The sequence below is a fragment of the Colius striatus genome, chromosome 1, assembly GCF_028858725.1.
Source record: "Colius striatus isolate bColStr4 chromosome 1, bColStr4.1.hap1, whole genome shotgun sequence".
NCBI lineage: Eukaryota > Metazoa > Chordata > Aves > Coliiformes > Coliidae > Colius > Colius striatus.
In genome coordinates this window covers 373,699-394,331 of record NC_084759.1, presented here as the reverse complement: position 1 = coordinate 394,331, position 20,633 = coordinate 373,699, and the positions used below count along the sequence as shown (strand labels likewise).

At 58.9% G+C, this 20,633-nt stretch overlaps 1 protein-coding gene across 1 annotated transcript in view; it reads right to left on the bottom strand.

The window, feature by feature from the left end:
* The window catches only part of DCHS1 (dachsous cadherin-related 1), a 54,659-nt gene that overhangs the window by 14,289 nt on the left and 19,737 nt on the right, over positions 1-20,633 (bottom strand). Inside the window, exons 3-11 of the mRNA XM_061989752.1 lie at positions 12,979-13,167; positions 12,589-12,820; positions 11,477-11,713; positions 9,779-10,801; positions 9,398-9,585; positions 4,503-4,599; positions 4,202-4,359; positions 1,427-2,261; positions 603-842 (exon numbers count right to left, since the gene is read on the bottom strand). Coding sequence (XP_061845736.1) covers positions 603-842; positions 1,427-2,261; positions 4,202-4,359; positions 4,503-4,599; positions 9,398-9,585; positions 9,779-10,801; positions 11,477-11,713; positions 12,589-12,820; positions 12,979-13,167 — 3,199 coding nt within the window. The remainder of the gene's footprint in view (positions 1-602; positions 843-1,426; positions 2,262-4,201; positions 4,360-4,502; positions 4,600-9,397; positions 9,586-9,778; positions 10,802-11,476; positions 11,714-12,588; positions 12,821-12,978; positions 13,168-20,633) is intronic.

Genomic DNA, 20,633 nt, shown 5'->3' with positions numbered 1-20,633 from the left:
GCTCGTTCTTGGGCAAGAAAAGCTGGGGCAGAGATGTGTGGTACAGGGAGGTCCCAGCCCAGCTCATGGAAGGGAAGATGAGCCAAGTAATCCCCAAGAAACAAGGGCCATTGTCTTGGGGAGCAGAGGGACTCACAGTCCCTGTCCTCATTCTCAGTTTCTCCCAGGACTCGACCCATCTGTTTTATCTCAGAACAAGGGGTGACGGGATGAAGCTGGAACACAAACAGTTCCATTTAAACATAAGAAAAAACTCTTTCCCTGTTGAAGTGAGGGAGCCCTGGCCCAGGCTGCCCAGGGAGGGTGAGGAGGCTCCTTCCTTGGAGGGCTTCAAGGTCCGTCTGGACGCGTTGCTGCGTGACCTGACCTAGGTGGGACCTGCTTCTGCAGGGGGGTTGGACTGGATGATCTCTAAAGGTCCCTTCCAACCCCACTATTCTATGATTCTATGATCTCAGGCCAAGTGATGATCCTTCTCTCCACAACCAGCCAGGTTCTGCACATCAGGTGGAAGGGAGCAGAGTGCACCCAGGCTCGGGTGCTGCACCTGCAGCAGGGCCCCTGACCCGACTGGGCAGCTCACCCCGGCCCTGCATCCTCACCCAGGTCGCGGTCTGTGGCCAGCACCTGCAGCACAGGGCTGCCAGCCGGCAGGTTCTCCATGACGTGCGCCTTGTACTCCGGCTGCTCAAAGACGGGAGCCTCGTCGTTGACGTCCAGCACACGCACGGACAACAGCTGCGTGGCAGAGCGGCGCGGGAAGCCGTGGTCTGTGGCCACCACGGTCAGGTTGTGCTGCGCCACCTCCTCCCGGTCGAGGGCCCGCACGATGGCGAGCGCGCCTGCGGGCACGGGCAGAGGGGCGAGCTGGCACCACGGCCACCACTCCCGGCACAGAGCTGGTGCCAGGCTGCGGGCACCGCAAGCCAGGGACACCTCAGTCTCCAGAGGGACGGCAGTGTCACGCCAGCCGGGTGCCGTGCTTGGGACTCTCTGTGACCCCTACTGCTCCCTCCGCTGTGTTCCCAGTGCATGCCCTGGTCCCACACACCACACTGCAGCCCTGTACCCCACTGATCTCTGCACCACACTGTGCCCCTGCACCATACTGTGTCCTTGCACCACACTGCACCCCTGCAACACAGTGCCCCTGCACCATGCTCTACCCCTGCACCTTGCTGCACCCCCTGCACCTTGCTGCACCCCTGCATCTTCCTCACCCCCTGCACCTTCCTAACCCCCTGCACCATGCTGCACTCCTGCACCCTGCTGCACCCCTACATCTTCCTCATCCCCAGCACCATGCTGCACTCCCACACCCTGCTGCACCTCTGCACCACACTGCACCCTGCTGCACCCCTATATCACGCTGCACTCCTGCACTCTTCTCACCCCCCACCCCCCCCATGTCCTCGTGCGCCCTCACCAGTGCTGGGGTTCAGGTGGAAGCGGCTGTCGCTGTTGCCCGCTCGCACTGAGTAGCTCACGCGCCCGTTCTCGCCCAGGTCGCTGTCCTGGGCCACCACGTGCAGCACCACGAAGCCAGTGGGCTGGTCCTCCATGACGCTGACGGCGGCGGGCGAGAGGAAGGCGGGCGCATTGTCGTTCTCGTCCGTGACGAAGACGCGCGCCGTGACGGCTGCCGAGTGGCGCTGGCTGGCGTTACGCGCCTGGTCCGTGGCCTCCACCACCAGCAGGAAGGAGGCAGCGGCCTCGCGGTCCAGGCCCCGGCGCAGGGTGAGCAGCCCGGAGCGGCTGTCGAGCTGGAAGGCGGCGCCGGGGGGCTCCTGGTGCAGCAGGGCGTAGCGCACCTGGCTGTTGGGCCCCACGCCGTCCCCATCCAGCGCCTGGAAGGTGAAGATGGACGAGCCGGCCGGGGTGTTCTCGGGCACCACGATGGTGATGGGGTCTTCGGGGAAGGTGGGCGCCTGGTCGTTGCAGTCCTGCACGTGGATGTGCACCAGCACCAGCCGGCTGGAGGGGTAGCCGTGCTGCATGTCCTCGGCGCTCACCTGGAGCACGTGCCGTGCCCCGGCCTCATAGTCCAGCTCCCGCGCGGCATAAATCTCCCCCGTCACGCTGTCAACCACGAAGGTGCCGTCCCCGCCGCCTCCCACCACCGTGTAGGTCAGCTGTCCCCGGGCAGGGGCATCTGGAGGGGCCACCGAGCCGATCACAGACCCTGGCTTGACGCCCTCGAGAGGGTGCAGGGTCAGCACGGTGGCATCGGGCCGCGGCAGCACCCGGGAGGACGGCAGCACCTGTGGGGACGGGCAGCAGTGAGGGGCACGCACTCGCCTGCTGTGTCCCACCGCGTGCCCCCACGGAGCGAGGGGGAAGGGGGAAGGGGGGCCTGCAGAATCGAGGGGCAAGGCCTCAGCTCCTGTGGCCTGACAGATGAGCAGCCACCCGAAACACGTCCTGACGATATGCACAGGTTTGGCAGGGTGAAAGACGGGCCTCATCTGGGGAGCTACAGGACAAGGAGGTATGGAGAGGGCTGCTGGCTGGGCAGAGGAGGCTCAAACGGGATCCCACCAGACGTATATCAATACTCAAAGCAGCGCACAAGGAGGATGGAGCCAAGCTCTTCCCAGCGGTACCCTGTGCCAGGGCCAGAGGCTGGAAGGCAGGAGGGTCCCTCTCAACATTAGGAAACACTTTTCACTGTGAGAGTGACTCAGCACAAGCACAGGATGCCCAAGGAGGTGGCAGTCAAAAGCCACCTGCACACTGTCCTGGGCCACTGGCTCTGGATGGTCCTGCTTTAGCAGGGGTTTGGACAAGGTGAGCTCCAGAGGTGCCTCCCCACCTCAACTGTGAGCCTGTGATCCTGGGGTTGTGCTAGACACCGCAAAGGCACAGACACCAAGCAGGAACAATTCCGTGAAACACAGACTCACAGAATCTCAAGGGCTGGAAGGGACCTCGAAGGATCATCCAGTCCAACCCCCGTGCAGGAGCGGGCAAGAAGAGAGGCAACACTCATCCAGATGAGAAGGACACAGAAAGATCACCCAGTATGACCCAGAGACATATTAAAGATGCTCATATTAAAGATCCGTGAGCTAATTTGTGGATGAGGTGCACTTGTGGGTGGGTGGGAGAGGATGCCTGAAAACAGACTGCAGCAAACCCATCAGCCCATAGGGGAATCCAAACCAGCAACTGGCAAGCAAATAGCTACCCTACAGGGATGGGATGCAAACAGGCACCTCAGGAGAACCAGGCTGCCAGCCTGGCCTCAGCACTGAGGGCTGTACTCTAATGCCAACACCAGTGACAGACAGGGTATAAAAAGGAAATGGTATGAAACGTGTTGTGGAACGGCTAAAGGCAGATGCCCCAGGCTAACACAGTGCCTCTCTCCTCAGGGACAAAGGAAACATGGGGCACCTGCTCTGCCCGGGTTTCTCCAGGCTCTGATGCAGCAGTACACGGGAGATCACTCACTGAGCTGGGGAAAGGTACCGTGTGAGCATGGCTGTGTGACGGAAAGGACTGAAAGGCTGACTGGCTCAAAGAGAGTGACCAGCAGGCCTTTGCAGAGAAGGCTCCTGGTGCTGACACACTTGCTAGGTGCAAGGGCAAGTATGTTATGAACTTGCTGACAATGTCAGAGGGCACTGCCTGCAGAGTGAGGCAGCAGAACAGCAAACAAGGAGAGTCAAATGGCCTTGAGAATGGCGAGAACAGGGCTGGGGAGACGTTAAATAGTGTACTGGGACCGGTGGAAACTGGGTCTGGAAGGAAGCTCATTACTAACAGCAGAGAAGGGCCTTGGTTGCCTGGGCCAGTGCTCCAGACAGTGGCTGTCAAAGCCACACAGATGTAAAGAACACCCTGCATGTCAGGAACCGCTCTCAGTAGGTGCTGGCAAGGAGGAATGTCTCTGAGCAGAGGATCTCTAAGGTCTTCTCTGCAACAGCACATCTGGGACAGGGTTGGCTGTGTGCGTCTGGAAAAGACAGAACTGCTAATCCTGTTGACCACTCTAGAAATTAGAACATGCACAGTGGCAGACAGCCCCAGCCCTTCCCAGCACAGGCTCTCCACAAAGACTTTGGGGCTGGATCTGCAGCTGAGCGAGGGCAGAGGGTGCCCTGCGATGGAGGCGGGCGAGAAGGTGGGGAGGAAGGCTGCCAAGTGCTCTCTGCGAGGCAGAGGGTGCAGGGACAGGAGCTGCCACGCTGCTGGGTACCTGGATGCGGATGATGGCCGAGGTGCTGCGAGGCTCCGTGCCGCGGTCGCTGGCTGTCGCTGTCAGCAGGTACTCGGCGCGATCGGAGCGGCGCAGAACCGTGGCCGTCCGCAGCTCGCCCGTGGCCGTGTGCAGCGTGAAACGCTCTGCCCAGGCCCCTGCAGAGAGGAGGAGAAATGCTGCAGGGAGTAGCAGGGGGAGGGAGGGCAGGGGGCAGGTAGGGATGGAGGAGGGAGCGTGGCAGGGAGGGGGTAGTGGGTGCAGGGCCGTGAGCAGCATCAGTCAGTTCCGCAGCTCATACCTATCAGTGAGTAGACGATGGTCCCATTCTCACCCTCGTCAGGGTCCTTGGCCTGCAAGGAGGCCACCAGAAGTCCCGATGGCTTCTCTTCCAGCACCTACAAGCACAGCCCAAGGAGCAGCTGAGTGGCACAGGGCACCCCTCAGACTACCCCCACAAACCCCCGAGCACAGCACAGGACCTGCACCTTCCTGCACCAGCCCTGCACCTCATGCAAGGCACAGACACCCCAGCAACGTCAACATTTGATCTGCATCGTGCCAGAGGACACACAGGCCATGCTTGAAGCTGGACAACATGGAGAAGTCTGCAGCACAGCTGACAAAGGGAGTTTCGTCCTTGCCAGTCCTCTTCTCATTCTGCCCTGTTTAACAACCAGCTCAGCAGGGCTGGGGCATGCTGCACAGAGAGCTGCAGGGCGGTGGGAGCACATCATTTCACCCATGTTACATCCAGGGCTCCACAACAGTCCTGGTTCCCTTCAGCTGCAAATGCCAAGGTGTGAGCACCAGCAGGCTCAGCTGTCAGCCACCCTGGCCACGGAGGGGGAATTCCTCAGTTCCCACCAGCCAGCCCAGGGAGCTTTGCAGTCTCTGGAAATGCATTTGGGCTCAGACACCCTGACCCTCAGGGCTTTCCCCCTCTCTCCTTTGTTCCCAGCTAGCTCTGCTGTCTGCCTGTCTGCAGGCACTCAGGACCACTGTTTTACACCAGCGCATCACAGCACCATCAAGCCACAAGTCACGCACGTGCTCAGCTAAAGCCCACATTCTGAGGTGAGTCACTGGCTCCCTGACAGGCAGCACACGTAAGGGCACTGCATGCAAGCAGCCTTCCTGGACAGTTCATGGCCAGGGACAGTTCATGGCTGGTCCTCACCACGTGCCAGTTTTTGGGAGCACTCTCAGCAGACAGTCTGTGCCTGCTGGCAGACCCGTCTCTCCTCCAGCACAGACTCCTTGCACCTACCCACCCCTCGCTGGAAGGGCTGGTTCCCCACTCGGCACAGACTCTGTGGGTTTCTTCCACACCAGAAGACCCCAAACTGCCACTCCGAGGTTTCAGAGCTCACATTCAGCTCCTACCAGCACATCCCACGGCACAAACCACCCTCAGAGACCCAGTTGTGCCAGGTGAGCTCTGTGTCGTACCACTTCCATGCCTTCACGAAGGAGACCAGTGGAATCCGAGCAAGCACCCAAGGAAAGAGGCAGCAAGCTCCCAAGAGGAGGCAAGTGTTAATGGTGTTGCACAAGCTGCTGGCACTGCGCTGCTGGCGCTCGGGGAGGGAGGCCAGAGGAGCTGGACTTGTTTAGCCAGGCCGAGCAGTGATGTGACTGCACTCTGTAAACACTGGGGAGAGGGGAGGGAAATTCCGAGGAGAGAGAAGAGCTATTTAAGCAAAAACACAATATTGGCAGGAGAACAGATGAGGATAAAGTGGTCAGAAATTAGTTTAGGCTGGAAATTAAGAGACGGTTTCTAACTACCAGATCAAGGAATCTGGAACAGCATTTCACAGCAGTGATGGAGGCAGAAGACCTTCTAAATATAGCCTGGCTGTTTATGAAAAGGAGTGTCTGCGTGGACACCTCTGAGCAGGGCTGCGCTTCGGAGGCCCCTTCCAACCCCTCCTCTGGAACAGGCTGGGGCAGGGCCTGTCCCCCGGGCTGCCCATCATCACCCTCAGACCCTCACAAGGGGCTCCTGCCTCGGCTGTGTGGTCACGCTCCTCTTCCCCCTGAGGAAAGCAGTGACTCGGCACAGGAGCTAAAGGAGCAGCACCCACACAGGCTCCGTGTACAGACACCACTCCAGATGCACAAACAGACGAATAAACAGCAGCAGAAGTGGGCTTGTCTCTGCAAAACCCTCAGCCTTGGTAAAATTGCTACGAGGCAGGCTTGTTCAGGTCAGACGTCCACCCTCCAAGAAGGCTGTTGCAAACAGCAGCTTGGTCCAAAGACCAGAGAGCCACCTTAACCCCTGGCACAGCTCTGACAGTGGCTGGCACCGGATATACGGAGAAGATGCAAGAAACAGGGTATGTATGGAACAACCCTCCCACGAAACCTTCCCAGCTTCCAGCAGCCTGTGGCCAAGTCACTTCCTGAGCCACAGATCATATTTTTGTTCAACAGCCTTTGATGGATTTTTTTCTTTCCATGAATTCATCTAATTCTGAACCCATGCAACTCTTGGCAGTGACTTCAGCATTTACTTATGTTCTGCATGAAAAAGTATTGCCTTTGTTTATTTTAAACCTGCTGCCTGGTCATTTCTTAGGAAGCTGCCCAGCTCTTGTCCTGTAGAAAAAAGCAACTTTTGACTCCCCTGCGACTTTCTCTGTGCCCCTCACTGCACACCTCTGTCACGTTCCTGCAGTTTCCTCCAGGCCAAGCAGTGTTCAAGTGTTCTGTTTCTGCATGGAAGCCATTATCTACCGGAGATCACATCAACATCCTCTCCTGAACCTCTGCTGGCACCGCTGTGCATTCAGTAGAACAGTGAGCAGTGTGCAGGATTGGAGAGGGAAGGTAATGATGTTTTCTTTCATTCCCTCTTCATTTTATAACAACATCCAGCATTTGATTTGCCTCAGAGAGCATTCAACACCATGCTCCACTCCTCTCCCTAAGCAAGCAGCCAGGTCAGAGCCTACCCCAGTGTGACATCCACAATGCCTGGCATCACGTGTTATCACTTCCCAGTCAGCAACATGGAATTTCATCTCCCATCTTCTCTCTTAATTGAACAGGAAAACAATACCCTTTGACAGCTCTCCACAGGGAGCCTTCCCCTTCATTACTATGGGCAGACCAGTCACACCAACAATCACTCACCTGTCCTGGAGGACATAAGAAAATGCTGCCAGGACACCAGCACCAGTCCTAGACACCCACCAGTGACATCCCCTCTGTGAAAACAGACCCCTCCTCCCTCCCTCTGCCCCCTCTTCCCTTCCCAGGAAGGAGGACCCATTCCTACAGCAGTTCCTGTGAACACCCTGGTGCTGTCAGTGTGTTACCCACAGGCTCATCTCGCCACCCCACAGTGGAGATGCCCCTCAGCAAGGTGCTGAGACAGAAACCTCCCTCTGCTTTGCCTAACACACGTGGATGTGAACACCCCACTGAGCAAGCTGGCCATCAGTCACTGAGCTTTGCATTTATCTTGCAGCTCTTACTTTTCCCTCCAAGCCTTTCTTCCACACCAGAAGTGGGATGAACAGTGGCCTCGTCACGTGCTTCATCCTCCTCTACCAATGTTTCCAGCAGACGAGCTTCAAAGTGCCCAAAGCATTTATCTGCTTTCAGGACCCTCAGCCTGTCCCAGCCTTGCTGCCTCCTGAGGGACACGTTTTCCTCTGTGGTGCCTCTGTACGAGAAGAGACCTCCCGAGCTCTAGAGGGAAGCTCCCAGCATGTCATGTCCTCAATACTGGGGTCAGCTGCGGAGCCTGATGTGTGTGTGCTGCCTCATGTACTGCTGTGCACTGCTCTGCATGCTGTGTGTGCTGCTCTGGGTGTGTGTATGTGCTGCTGAATGTACTGCTGTGTGCTGCTCTGAGTGCTGCTCTGAGTGCTGTGTGTGCTGCAGGTGGCCCTGCACAGGGGACAGGATGCTTGGCAGCAGCAGACACAGTGTGAGTGAGGTCGTTCTGCAGAGCCTGTGTGGCCTCAGCCCCGGTGACACCCCAGGAAGCTGGTCCCTGGCCTGCAGCAGTGACTCAAGGGCCAGGGCCTTGCTCAAACAGAGGACAAGATTAACTTTGCTTTCCTCTGCCTCCACCAGGCCCTGAGAGACGCCTTTATTCAGGCCAAGCCTTTGTTTTGCAAGCAGAATGCCAGCTGGACATGCGAGAAGGAGGCTGGGCAAGGGGTGTCTGGGACTGGGAACAGGAAGGGAAAAACTAATGAGGAGGGATGGCCTGGCTGGTACTGCAGAGTGCTCCAGGTCCCATGCCGACAGCCACCCAGGTGTGTGTGACCTGCCCACACAGTCCTGCCTCTAGTGTGAGGCTCAGCCAGGGCAGCTGCTTAAACCTTGGTGTTTTAAACCCAGCACAGTTTAAGCAACTTTGAGCTCTCTGCCTGAAGCACAGCAACGTGCAGAGCAAGTACATCGTTTCAGTTGCAGGTTCTCCCCACTGTGTGCAGAGGAGATGAGGACATGCCCTTGACTGCCCGTCCTGCTGCTGCCAGTGCCACCCGGCCAGCCCAGACGAGCCCTCGGCACATGAGCTACTGCACAGCAGCCACAGCAGAGCAGAAACAGCCACATAGCGGGAGGGTTGGTCCTCACCCACTTGTGTGGAGCAGCACAGTCACAACTCAGACTGCAGCACACTCAGTGCCTGGGTGACAGTGCTGAGAGGGAAAGCTGGGCTGGGATCCATGGCAGTCTCACAAAACCCTTGGAAGTGCAAAGTCCAGTTGTGCAACACTTTCCTCATCTCCCAGAAAGCCAAGTGGCTAAACCAAAACGTAAGTGGCTGTACCAAAAGTCCTAAGACCCAGAAGTGAATGGCACCCTGTGTCTCCCTGCTTGCAAGTGTCCATTCCGTGGCACTGGTGGGTCAGCTTTAGGGCTTCCTTTTGCTTTCCCTCCTTGCAGGCACAAGTGAGCCAAAAGCTTTTGCCTGCTGGTCAGTCCTACTGGTCTCAGAGCTCCTTGCAGTCCTCACCTGCTCTGTGCACAGGGATGTCTGTATTTCCCAAGGACATGCCCACATTTCAGTCAGATTTACCAGACCGCCCTGGCTGCTGCACGGATGCAGCTTGTGCCTGCTCATCTCCCACCCTGAGACTCGCCTGGATGCCCCTGCCCCCTGCAGAATTGCCTGTCCCCAAACTCAGAGGCGACCTCACCAGGGCTCCAGCCTCTTGCCCCTACCTGCACAGGCAGCTCCTGGCCGCTGGCCACGTGCAGGAACGCGGGCGCGTTGTCGTTCTCGTCCAGCACGGTGATGTAGACGGTGCCGGTGGCACTGCGGGGCGGCGCTCCCCCGTCCTGCACGATCACCAGGAGCTGGTAGCTGGACTGCTGCTCCCGGTCCAGGCTGTGCTTGGTGCTGAGCTCTCCTGTGAGGGAGAGGTGGTGACACAGTTCAGCCCCAAAACCACCTTAAAGAGCCTGTGCTCAGGTGTGTTGCTGGGAGCTCAGCACCACAGGGGCAGGAAGGTGAGTGCTCCATTGTGGCACTGGCCTGGCCCACATCACTTTTGACCTGGCCTGGGCTCTCTTCCCAGCCCAGGGAGCCAGGAAGCTTCTCACCTGTCTGCGTGTGGATGAGGAAGTTGTGGTCGTGCTGCAGCAGGCGGTAGGTGAGGCGGCTGTTCTGCCCAGCGTCCCGGTCACTCGCCATCACCCTGCCCACGCTGCTGCCGGGAGCCTGGTTCTCAGACACAGTGAAGAAGTACCGCTCCTCGCTCAGCCGGGGGCTGTTGTCGTTCTCGTCCGTGACGCTGACCCGGACGGTGCTGGTGCCCGTCTTGCGGGCGTCCGCGCCGGCCGGGGCTGGGCCCGAGGCCGAGGCCAGTACGGTCAGCACGTACAGCTCCCGCGTCTCGCGGTCCAGCGCGCTCTTGACGTAGAGCCAGCCACTGTCGGGCTCGATGCCGAAGCTGGCGGCGTCGCCGTCGGCACGCAGGTGGTAGGTGACGGCGGCGGGAGCCACGGCGGGCGCCAGGGCCCGCACCTGCAGGAAGCGCGTGGACACTGGGGCCCCCTCCTGCACCTCCACGCGGTACGTCAGCGTGTCGAAGATGGGCCCATCGTCGTGCTCAGCTTGCACGTGCACCAGCAGCGTGAAGGTGGAGCTGAGCTGGGGAACGCCGCTGTCCCGGGCCACCACGGCCAGGTTGTAGGCTGCCGCGGCTTCGTACTGCAGGGCCACGAGCAGCCGCACCGCCCCCGAGGAACGCTCCACGCCGAAGGCGCCGTCGCCTCCGGACGCCAGCTCGAATGTCACCTGGCCGTTGGCACCGCTGTCGCGGTCCTCGGCCTGCAGCGTGTACACCGTGGTGCCGGGCTCCGTGGCCTCCGGCAGCAGGATGGAGTCGGTGGGCGCCGGGAACGTCGGCGCGTTGTCGTTCACGTCTGACACGGAGATCTGCACGCGCGTGTTGCTGTAGGCGGGAGGAGAGCCGCTCCGGGCCTGCACGTCCAGCACCAGCACTGCCTGCGACTCGTGATCCAGGGGCAGGCTGGTGCGGAGCTGCCCGGACGCGGAGTCGATGGAAAAGTAGCCGTGAGGATCCCCCGCGGAGATGGAGTAAAAGATGTCATCGGCGTGACCTGTGCAGGAGGAAGCAGAGACAGGGAGAATGATCTGTGTCCCCAGCTCACCTCCCGCTCTGGGGCACACGGCAGCCCCGTGCGTGTGTGCACAGAGGCACACGTGTGAGAGCTGTGCTGAGTGACAGCCGTGCAGGGGTAGATGCCTGTGCCTCCATGCATGCTCACAGCTCCCAGAGCGGGGCTGCTGTGTGAGGAGCATGGCACTGCACCTTCAGGGGGATGTAGTGACAGGAATAAAGCTGGAATACAAAAAGTTCCACTGAAACTTAAGGAAAAACTACTTTACTGTGAGGGTGAGGGAGCCCTGGCCCAGGCTGCCCAGGGTGGGTGTGGAGGGGCTGGGGCCAGTGTTCGTTGTGTGGTGGCCAGTGGCAGGGCAAGGGGGAAGGGGCAGAGGCTGGAACACAGCAAGTGCCCCTGGCCCAGAAGGAGCAAATCCTTTGGGGCTGAGGGGAGGGAGCCCTGGCCCAGGCTGCCCAGGGAGGGTGTGGAGGCTCCTTCTCTGAGGTTCCCAACCCCAGCTGGACACGTTCCTGTGCCCCCTGAGCCAGGGGCAGCTGCTGGAGCAGGGGCTGGGGCTGCAGCAGCTCTGCAGGGTCCTGCCCACCCCCACCACTCTGTGTGATTCTATGACAGGAGAAGAGGGTGTACACAAAAGGGATGAGGCCATACCTGGAGGGTTCTGAGCCCAGACAGCCCCCACACTGGCACCCTGTGGCGTGTCCTCGGGCACTGTGAAGAAGTACTGAGCTTGCTCAAAGACAGGGGGTGAGACCGTGCCCTCCACGATGCTGATGTTCACCCGGGCGTTGGGCTGTGCCTGCAGGCCCCCACCGTCTTGTGCCGAGATCACCAGCTGCACCAGCGTGTTGGCTTTGCCACTCAGGGACCATGAGAGGGAGATGACACCTAGGGAAGAAAGCAGTTTGGAGGGCACTGTGCCTGCACCTCTACCTGTCACCCAGCACCAAAGGAATAGGTCAAACCTGAAGCCGAGCCCTGAACTAAGCAGTGGTGAGGGCTGGGGGGAATGAGTCAGAGGTTGAGGGAAGGAAAGGAGGAGGGAATAGGGCTTCTAAGCTGGGGTGCAGGGTGAGGATCACGACAGCAGGTGGGAGCTGGGCTGTGGGGAGACCCTAAGCTCCATCTTTGACAGGCCTTACAAAGGAAGTGGCCCTGCATCAGCATGGCTTGTAGGCCTGTCTCATCCCAGTCACACTCTGAGAACTTGGGGACCAGTGCGGAGAGACCTTGATGCCTGCACTGAGCACAGGACACCTTCCTGTCCTGCTGAGAGCCCCAGCACCACATACCCGTGCACTTCCCTCCCCTCCCCAGCAGAAACTGCTCTGGCTCTGGCTGCCAGAGCACGGAAGACAGTGAGAAAGGCGGGACTGAGGGTGAAAGAGAGCTATAGGTGTGTAAATTGGGCAGGGGAATGGGGGAGAACTGGGCAGGGGCAAGAAACTAATCAGGATAGAGCCCGCTGGGGCAAAGTGAGCGGTGTGCAGGAGTAAGGGGCAGTGAGTCAGGGCTGGGGAATGAGGGAGAGAAAGGAAAACAGGTCAAATGAGGAACAGAGCAGGGAGTAGAAACAAGAGGTCAAAGACTGAGTATGGGAAGAGGCTGCCAGAGGCTCAAGCAGCCGAGGCAAGGGAAGATGTGTCAGGGAGAGGCTGGTGGCAGACTGTGCTGCTGAGACGGCCAAACGCTGACCCCTGGGCTGGGTTTTACGCCCACTCGCACCCCATTGCCTGCTCTGGCTGCTCTCTTGGCTCTCTCACCCGTGTCCTTGTTGAGGGAGAAGAGGGGAGGTGAGTTCCCCAGGACGATGCGGTAGGTGACCTTCCCGTGGAGCCCCTCGTCCTTGTCGTGGGCGGCCACGCGCAGCACGGCCGTGCCTGGCATGCTCTGGGTGCTGATGCTGGCAGCGTACTCCAGCGGGTAGAACACCGGACGGTTGTCGTTGACGTCCTCCAGGAAAACCTTCACGTACACCATGGAGTTGAGGCCGCCCTGCAGAGGGATCAGCTCAGAGCTGGCGCTGTGACAGCAGCAGCCCTGGTACAGCGCGGAGCCGGCAGTGCCGCGTGCCCACGGCCTCTCCAGCACTAACCCCCTGCTCATGGCCTCCCAAGCACCAACCCTGTGCCCACAGCCTCCCCAGCACTCACCCCATCGACAGCAGTGATGGTGAAGTCGTAGGCAGCCGTGCCCTCGTCACGGTCCAGAGGCTGCACAGTGCACAGCTGGCCTGTGTGCTTGTCGACACTGAACTGTGTGGGGACGACGCTGCCGATGCCAGAGCCGATGGAGTAGGAAAGGGAGCCAAACGTGCCGCTGTCTGCGTCTGTGGCTGTCACCTGCACCAGGGGAGACACTGCATGGGCAGGACCAACAGCACAGACCACCCGCCAGACCCAGACCACCACCATCCCCTCAGTGCTTCCCGCTGCTCCACAGCCACCACACAAAGCCGGCTGGAGTCAATCAGATCGACAGTTACCACCTCAAGCCTCTGATTCCTTCGGACAAATTTGTTCCCTGTTGAGGTGAGGGAGCACTGGCAGGGGCTGCCCAGATGGGCTGTGGAGGCTCCTTCTCTGCAGCCATTCCAACCCAGCTGGGTGAGTCCCTGTGTGCCCTGCTCTGGGTGCTGCTGCTCTGGCAGGGGGGTTGCACCGGATGAGTTTCCCAGGTCCCTTCCAGCCCTTAAGACTCTGTGATTCTTGCCCCAGAGAAGCCACCACTTCCCCTGCAGCCCTCCCTGCAAGAGGACAGGGTGTCCCAGGGGCTCAGTGCTGCAGGTAGCTGTGGGGCACCGCAGGATCAGCCCCTGCTGGCCCAGCCCCTGGGAGGGGACACAGAGATGGTGGAGCACAGCATTGCAGCCTTGCAAGAGTTGCCCTGTGCCTTCTGTCTGCAGTGCTGCCACGGGTCCCTGCAGCACCAGAGCTGCCTTGTTTCAGGTGACACCTCCCTTCTTGCACCCCTGGGGCAACATCCATGACCCAGGACAACAGACTTGCCTCAGCAAAGGAAAAGGCCATATGGAAAGGGGTTGCAGAACAGCCTATAGACATATCGCACAGATACTCAGCAGCCAGGTGTTTTCCCAGCTTTGCAGCAGCTGCCTCAGCCCTCTGCTCCTTCTGTTCTGCAAACACCTTCATGACAAGACAGGAGAAAAGAACAGCCTCCTTTTCACCCTGACCCCATGTCTGTCCTGCTCGCAGAGCTCTGTACCCAGACGCCCTGTCTCGGAGGGTGATGACTGAGGGTGGCATTGCCCCGTGACAGCCAGGGCTCACAGGAGCCTGGGCACAGGAACTGCATCAGCAGTTATGGGCACAGCAGGAGGATTCCAACCTCTCCCGGCCCTGGGCTCCTTGCAGAGCTCAGGTCAGCAGCGAGCGGCTCCCGGCCACAGCGGCACTGCCCACAGCGTGTCCACCAGCCGGGAGCTCTGCGCAGAGAACAAAGCTGGAGCAAGGAGCCAGGAGGGAGGCAGCTGGGCCAGGCCCGGGTGAAGTGGAGTTCAGGCCTCGTCAGCCACGGCTCCTCCCCGCAGCAGCGCTGGGGCCTCGGCTCCCGTGAGCGAGAGGCGCAGGAACGCTGCTCACGAGCCAGAGAAAGGGCCCGGCTGGGGGCTGCAAACAGCCCTTTCCTTGGGCAGGGCCCCAACCTGAACCACTCCCCCAGCACCAGAGAGGGATGAACAACGGCAAACAGAACGGAGAACAGCTGGGACATGGGAGGAAATATAGAGCAGGTAGAGGTGGGACCCCTCTCCATCCCTCCTGTTTGCTGCGTGCCCCAGGAGTACAGGCAGCCCCCAAAGCAGCCCCTTGCCCACCACCCTGCCCCATGACCCAGGAGCACAGGCAGCCCCCAAAGCAGCCCCTTGCCCACCACCCTGCCCCATGACCCAGGAGCACAGGCAGCCCCCAAAGCAGCCCCTTGCCCACCACCCTGCCCCATGACCCAGGAGCACAGGCAGCCCCCAAAGCAGCCCCTTGCCCACCACCCTGCCCCATGACCCAGGAGCACAGGCAGCCCCCAAAGCAGCCCCTTGCCCACCACCCTGCCCCATGACCCAGGAGCACAGGCAGCCCCCAAAGCAGCCCCTTGCCCACCACCCTGCCCCATGACCCAGGAGCACAGGCAGCCCCTGAAGCAGCCCCTTGCCCACCACCCTGCCCCATGACGTGGGAGCACAGGCAGCCCCCGAGGCAGCCCCTTGCCCACCACCCTGCCCCATGACCCAGGAGCACAGGCAGCCCCCAAAGCAGCCCCTTGCCCACCACCCTGCCCCATGACCCAGGAGCACAGGCAGCTCCCAAAGCAGCCCCTTGCCCACCACCCTGCCCCATGACCCAGGAGCACAGGCAGCCCCCAAAGCAGCCCCTTGCCCACGACCCTGCCCCATGACCCAGGAGCACAGGCAGCCCCCGAGGCAGCCCCTTGCCCACCACCCTGCCCCATGACATGGGAGCACAGGTAGTGCCCGCAGCCGCCCTTGCCAGCTCCTCTGCTCTGCAGTCTCTGCGGAGGTCTGGAGCAGAAGCTGAGCCATCTACAGTGAGCATCGTGTTCCCTGCACAGAGCATTTGCTCCCCAAGCCCGCAGCAGCTGCCAGAGGAAGTGCCATGAAACAGGATCCCCCTTCCCTGCTCCAGCTGCAGAGCACTCAGAGCCACAGGTGCCATGACAGCAGCTCGCCAGAAAGCACTTGGGGAAACTGGACCCACCTGCATCTCCCTCGCTCCCCATCCTCCCTCCTGCCACAGCTCCTTTTGCTGTGGAGCTGCTCATTTGAGAGGAAAATCTGAGCTCACTGACGTTGCTGTTTCAGGTGTACTTGGGTTACCTGCACTCTGGCTCCCTGATGGATATTATTACTGGGGTAACAGCCGTGCACCAACACACTTAAGCTGTGCCCTGTGCCTGGGTTTTAGCTGGTTGTGTTCTCTACCACTGCAGATGGAAATGGTCCCGAAACCAGTGAGCTGCCACAGTGACTGGAATAGGCACTATGTGGCATATTAATAACTTATTTCCTTTGAAATGAACTGCTTGTCACTCTGAAAGTGCTCTGAACTGCACACCAGCTGCTTTGACACACTGTACAGCAACAAGCTCTGCAGCAGAGGAAGAAAGTTTTCTTTGGTTCTCAGGCCAAAGTGCTCCCAGAACAGCCTCACTTCCCCACCTTCACCATCCCCTGACATTCACCAGCCTCAGGGAGAGACCCACAGGGCATGCCATCTGAAAATCCAGCTTTCTGCCCCAGGAGCTGGGTCAGATTTTGAGCACAGGGGAGACACAGACAAGCTGCACTGCTCTGCTCTGTACTGCACTGCAGCACCATGCCCTGGCTGCTCCCCAGCACCCAGAGCCATCCCCTCCAAGGCTGCCTCATGAGCTGGTGGTCTGGCATCACAGCCAAGCCCAGCTGCAGAGCCAGGGCAAGAAAACTCATCCTCAGAAAACCTTCCTGTTCACGTGTGTCCAGTACTCCAGCTCCCCATCTGCTGTGGGATGTCCCTGCACCAAAGCTCTGCAGAAGCCCTGCCTCCACAAGCCCACCCAGGGTCTGAGAGGCCACTGGTGCAAGCACTGCTGGACTCCCATTCCTGGTGCTGGTCTCACTTGTAGGGGTGGTGCTAAACTGGTGCCCAGAGAAAAGGCACCAAGAAGATAGCTGAAGGAGCAGTTTGGTGGAAGTGTCAGCTCAGTGTGGGCAGTTTGCTTTGTTTCTCTCAGAAGAGGGAGTGATGCTGTGGCTGGCACATCCCCAGCCTAGGCTCTGCAGCCCACAGGCAGGCGGGGCCTCATCCTACTGATGCTGATGCTGCCCATGTTCAGCAGCCCCGACACAGCCCTGAGGGCAGTGCAGATCCCTACTGCAGCTGGGTGATGCCTCCCAGGACTTGTCTGGGAGGCAAAAGAAGGTTCCCCTGGCCCCTGCTCCAGCAGCATCCCCCAGCCCAGCTGGGACCCACCGCTGTAGCCTCCCCCTCAGCCCAAATGGGATCCTCCTCCAAGCTCAGATGCATCCCAACACAGAGGAACTCAGGCAAAACCATGAGGAGACCTGTGTGGGTGAACAAGCTCCTGGACAAACTCCATCACAAAAAGGAAGCCTCCAGAGGGTGGGGGCAAGGACAGGCAGCCTGGGAGGAATACAGGGATATTGTAAGAACAGTCAGGGATCAGGTCAGGAAAGCTAAAGCCCTGAGGGAATCTGTCCAGAGACATCAAGGGCAACAAGGAAACCTTCTATAGGTAGGTCAGTGATGAAAGCAAGGGATAATGTGTGTCCTCTCTGGCAGGAAAAGGGACATCTGGCTACCCAGGACACAGAGAAGCCTGAGGTACTCCGTGGCTTTATTTGCCTCAGCTTTCACCAGCCAGTGCCCCAGCCACACTGCCCAAGTTACAGAGGGCAAAGGCAGGGAACGAGAGATCGAAGAACTGCCCAGTGTAGGAGAAGATCAGGTTAAAGACCACCTAAGGAACCTGAAGATGCAGAAGTCCCTGGGACGTGAGATTTATCTGCAGCTCCTGAGGGAACTGGGAGATGAAGTGGCTAAACCAGCATCCATCGTATCTGAGAAGTTGTGGTGGTCAGATGAAGTTCCCACTGACTGGAAAAGGGGAAACAAAACCTCTGTTTTCAAAAGGGAAGGAAGAAAGACCTGGGGAACTACAGGCTGGTCAGTCTCACCCCTGTGCTCCTGGAAGCTGTGCTAAGGCAGGTGGAAAACAAGCGGGTGATTGGTGACAGACAACAGGGCTTCACTAAGGGTAAATCAGGCCTGACAAATTTGGTGGCCTTCTACGACAGGGTTACAGCCTCCGTGGGTAAGGGAAGAGCAACTGATGTCATCTACCTGGGCTTGGGCAAAGCATCTGACACTGTCCCACATGGAGCCCTTGTCTCTGAATAGGTGAGATGAGGATTTGACAGATGGACACTGGGTGGATGAGGAATCGGCTGGATGGTCGCGCTCAGAGAGCCCCAGGCAAGGGCTCGAGGCCCGAGTGCAGAGCAGGGATGAGTGCAGCTCCTCAGTTCTTAAACTACAGGGTACATTGAGGTTAGAGCTGAGGCAGAAGCTCCTCGCTGGGAGGGTGCTGAGGCCCTGGCACAGGCTGCCCAGAGAGGCTGTGGCTGCCCCAGCCCTGGCAGTGCCCAGGGGCAGGTTGGATGGGGCTGGGAGCAGCTTGGGCTGTCCCTGCCCATGGCTGAGGGATTAGAACAAGGTGAGCTTTAAGGTCCCTCCAAAGTCAAACCATTCTAAACTAAATGCAGGGCAACCTCAGGCTCTGTATACAGCAACCACTGCAAATCTCGGATCAGCAGCTGGCTTTACTGTCATTTACTTATGGGGCTCCTGATGTTTGCCTGAGAAATATGAAGGAAACGGGCTCAAGCTGTCTATGTGACAGCCAAGGAAACGCTCCATTTGGGGATGTGCAAGGCCTGCCACTTGAGTATGTGGGAGCAGGAGTCAGAGCTCAGCCTGAATGGAGCCCTGGAAGAACCCTCACCTCTGACTTCTTTGTACATCCTGCAGGGACAAGACTGGCTGTTCCCAGGAGGTGCTGTGTGAGGGGAAAGGAGAGAAGGCAAAGGAAGCTGGGAACAAGATATGTGCATGAGACTGCAGGGCCAACAAGCAGATAAAATAAGTGGACAAAGTTGTAGGGTGCACAGGACACCCACACACGTGTGCAGGATCCTCACAGATACACTAGGCACACTGTGCAGAGGCAAAGTGCAGGCTGCATTTCTGCCCAAGGCTGCAGAACGTGCAGCTGCAACCCCACATGCCACAGGGCAGGGAGTGTTTACACAGAGCAAGTGCAGGGAGACTCTGGGTGACAGCATGGTGTGCCATGCTGTGACAGCAGCAATGCCAGAGCACAGCACTGTCCCCGTGGGGTGACTCCAGAGGAGGAGTCTCCAAGGACTCAGGAGGCAGAGAGTCTGGCAGCCCTGGAGCTCTGACACTGAGAGTCCAGATGTTCCCATCCACAGACTGAGGCAGAGCAGCACCAAGGAAGCCATAGTACATCGTTTCTTCTCTAAGACCTACTGCTGCTGCCCCTGAGTCTCATTCTGCCCTTGTAAGACTGTTCTCAGGAACCCTCTCGGTATTGGTTTTGGTGGGTGGACCAGGCAACCCATCCCCTTCCTGGATAAGGCAGCTGCACAGTCAGTGTGTTTTCTGGCCTGTAGCTTTCCTTTTGTATCCTGTAGAACTCTTCTCCAAAGGGAGATGCTTTGCCACCAGGGATAACAGCTGCACAAAAGCATCCTGCTACTGCACATGGGATGTGCTCCTGACAGCAATCAGCTCCCAGTCCTGAAGGGAGAGGGAGGCGAGACTCAGTGTCCTGCAGAGCTTCCTGCTGGAGGCCAGGGTGTGTGAGAAGCACAGGGCCAGTGCTCCCACCTGCCTTTTGTCCTTGTGGAGACGTGCTTGGTTGCAAGCTCGGTTTTTCTCTGGAACCTGCTGCAGCTGTGCACAGCATATGGAACATTACTGTCCTTCCATGCCTTGTCATGCTGCCTGCAGCATGCTCCTGGGATAGCCCAGCCCTCACACAGCCTCACAGAGTCCACTCAGCCCAGGCAGCACTGTTGTCCCCAACACTGCACACCATGCTGGCCATGGCCAGGCCTGGCCTGCAACAGGCTGCTGCACCTCTCCCATGTCCCACAGCACACTCCATCCCTACCTGCCCCAGCTGCTCCACACAGCCCCATCATGTCCCAGGCCCTACACATCTGCTTCCATGGGCACTAGGACCCATGACTTTCTCTTGTCACCCCAGTGACACCTCCATCACCTCCTTGTACTGCCAGCTCCCTCCATCATCCCTCTCCAGGATTTCCTCCTAGCCATACAGTAACGGCCACAGTTTTGCTGTGGCTGTGCAGAGCCAGCACCCGACCATGGGCTGGAAAGCAGAGGTTGGAGAGCACAGCCTGGGCTTGAGGCACTCGGCCTCTCCCCATGTCTGCCTCCTCCCTCCCAGGGCAGCAAGCACAGCAGTGCAGCATGCTGTGAGGCAGTGCTGGCAGTGCTCTGATTCAAGGTACCCAGAGATCTCCAATAGTGCTCTGGTTCAGGGTGCCCACAGAACTCCAGCAGTGCTCTGGTTCAAGGTACCCAGAGATCTCCAATAGTGCTCTGGTTCAGGGTACTCACAGAACTCCAGCAGTGCTCTGGTTCAAGGTACCCAGAGATCTCCAATAGTGCTCTGGTTCAGGGTACTCACAGAACTCCAGCAGTGCTCTGGTTCAGGGTGCCCAGAGATCTCCAATAGTGCTCTGGTTCAGGGTACTCACAGAACTCCAGCAGTGCTCTGGTTCAAGGTACCCAGAGATCTCCAATAGTGCTCTGGTTCAGGGTGCCCACAGAACTCCAGCAGTGCTCTGGTTCAAGGTACCCAGAGATCTCCAATAGTGCTCTGGTTCAGGGTACTCACAGAACTCCAGCAGTGCTCTGGTTCAAGGTACCCAGAGATCTCCAATAGTGCTCTGGTTCAGGGTACTCACAGAACTCCAGCAGTGCTCTGGTTCAGGGTATCCAGAGATCTCCAATAGTGCTCTGGTTCAGGGTACCCACAGAACTCCAGCAGTGCTCTGGTTCAGGGTGCCCAGAGACCTCCAGCAGTGCTCTGGTTCAACAAAACAACAAAAATGTGGAATCCCTTGCTGCAGGGCACAGTGACATCAAATTGTACAGATCCAGAAAGCCACTACCCACATTCACATAGAAAAATGCACTAAAGGCTTTAAAGACAAGGACAT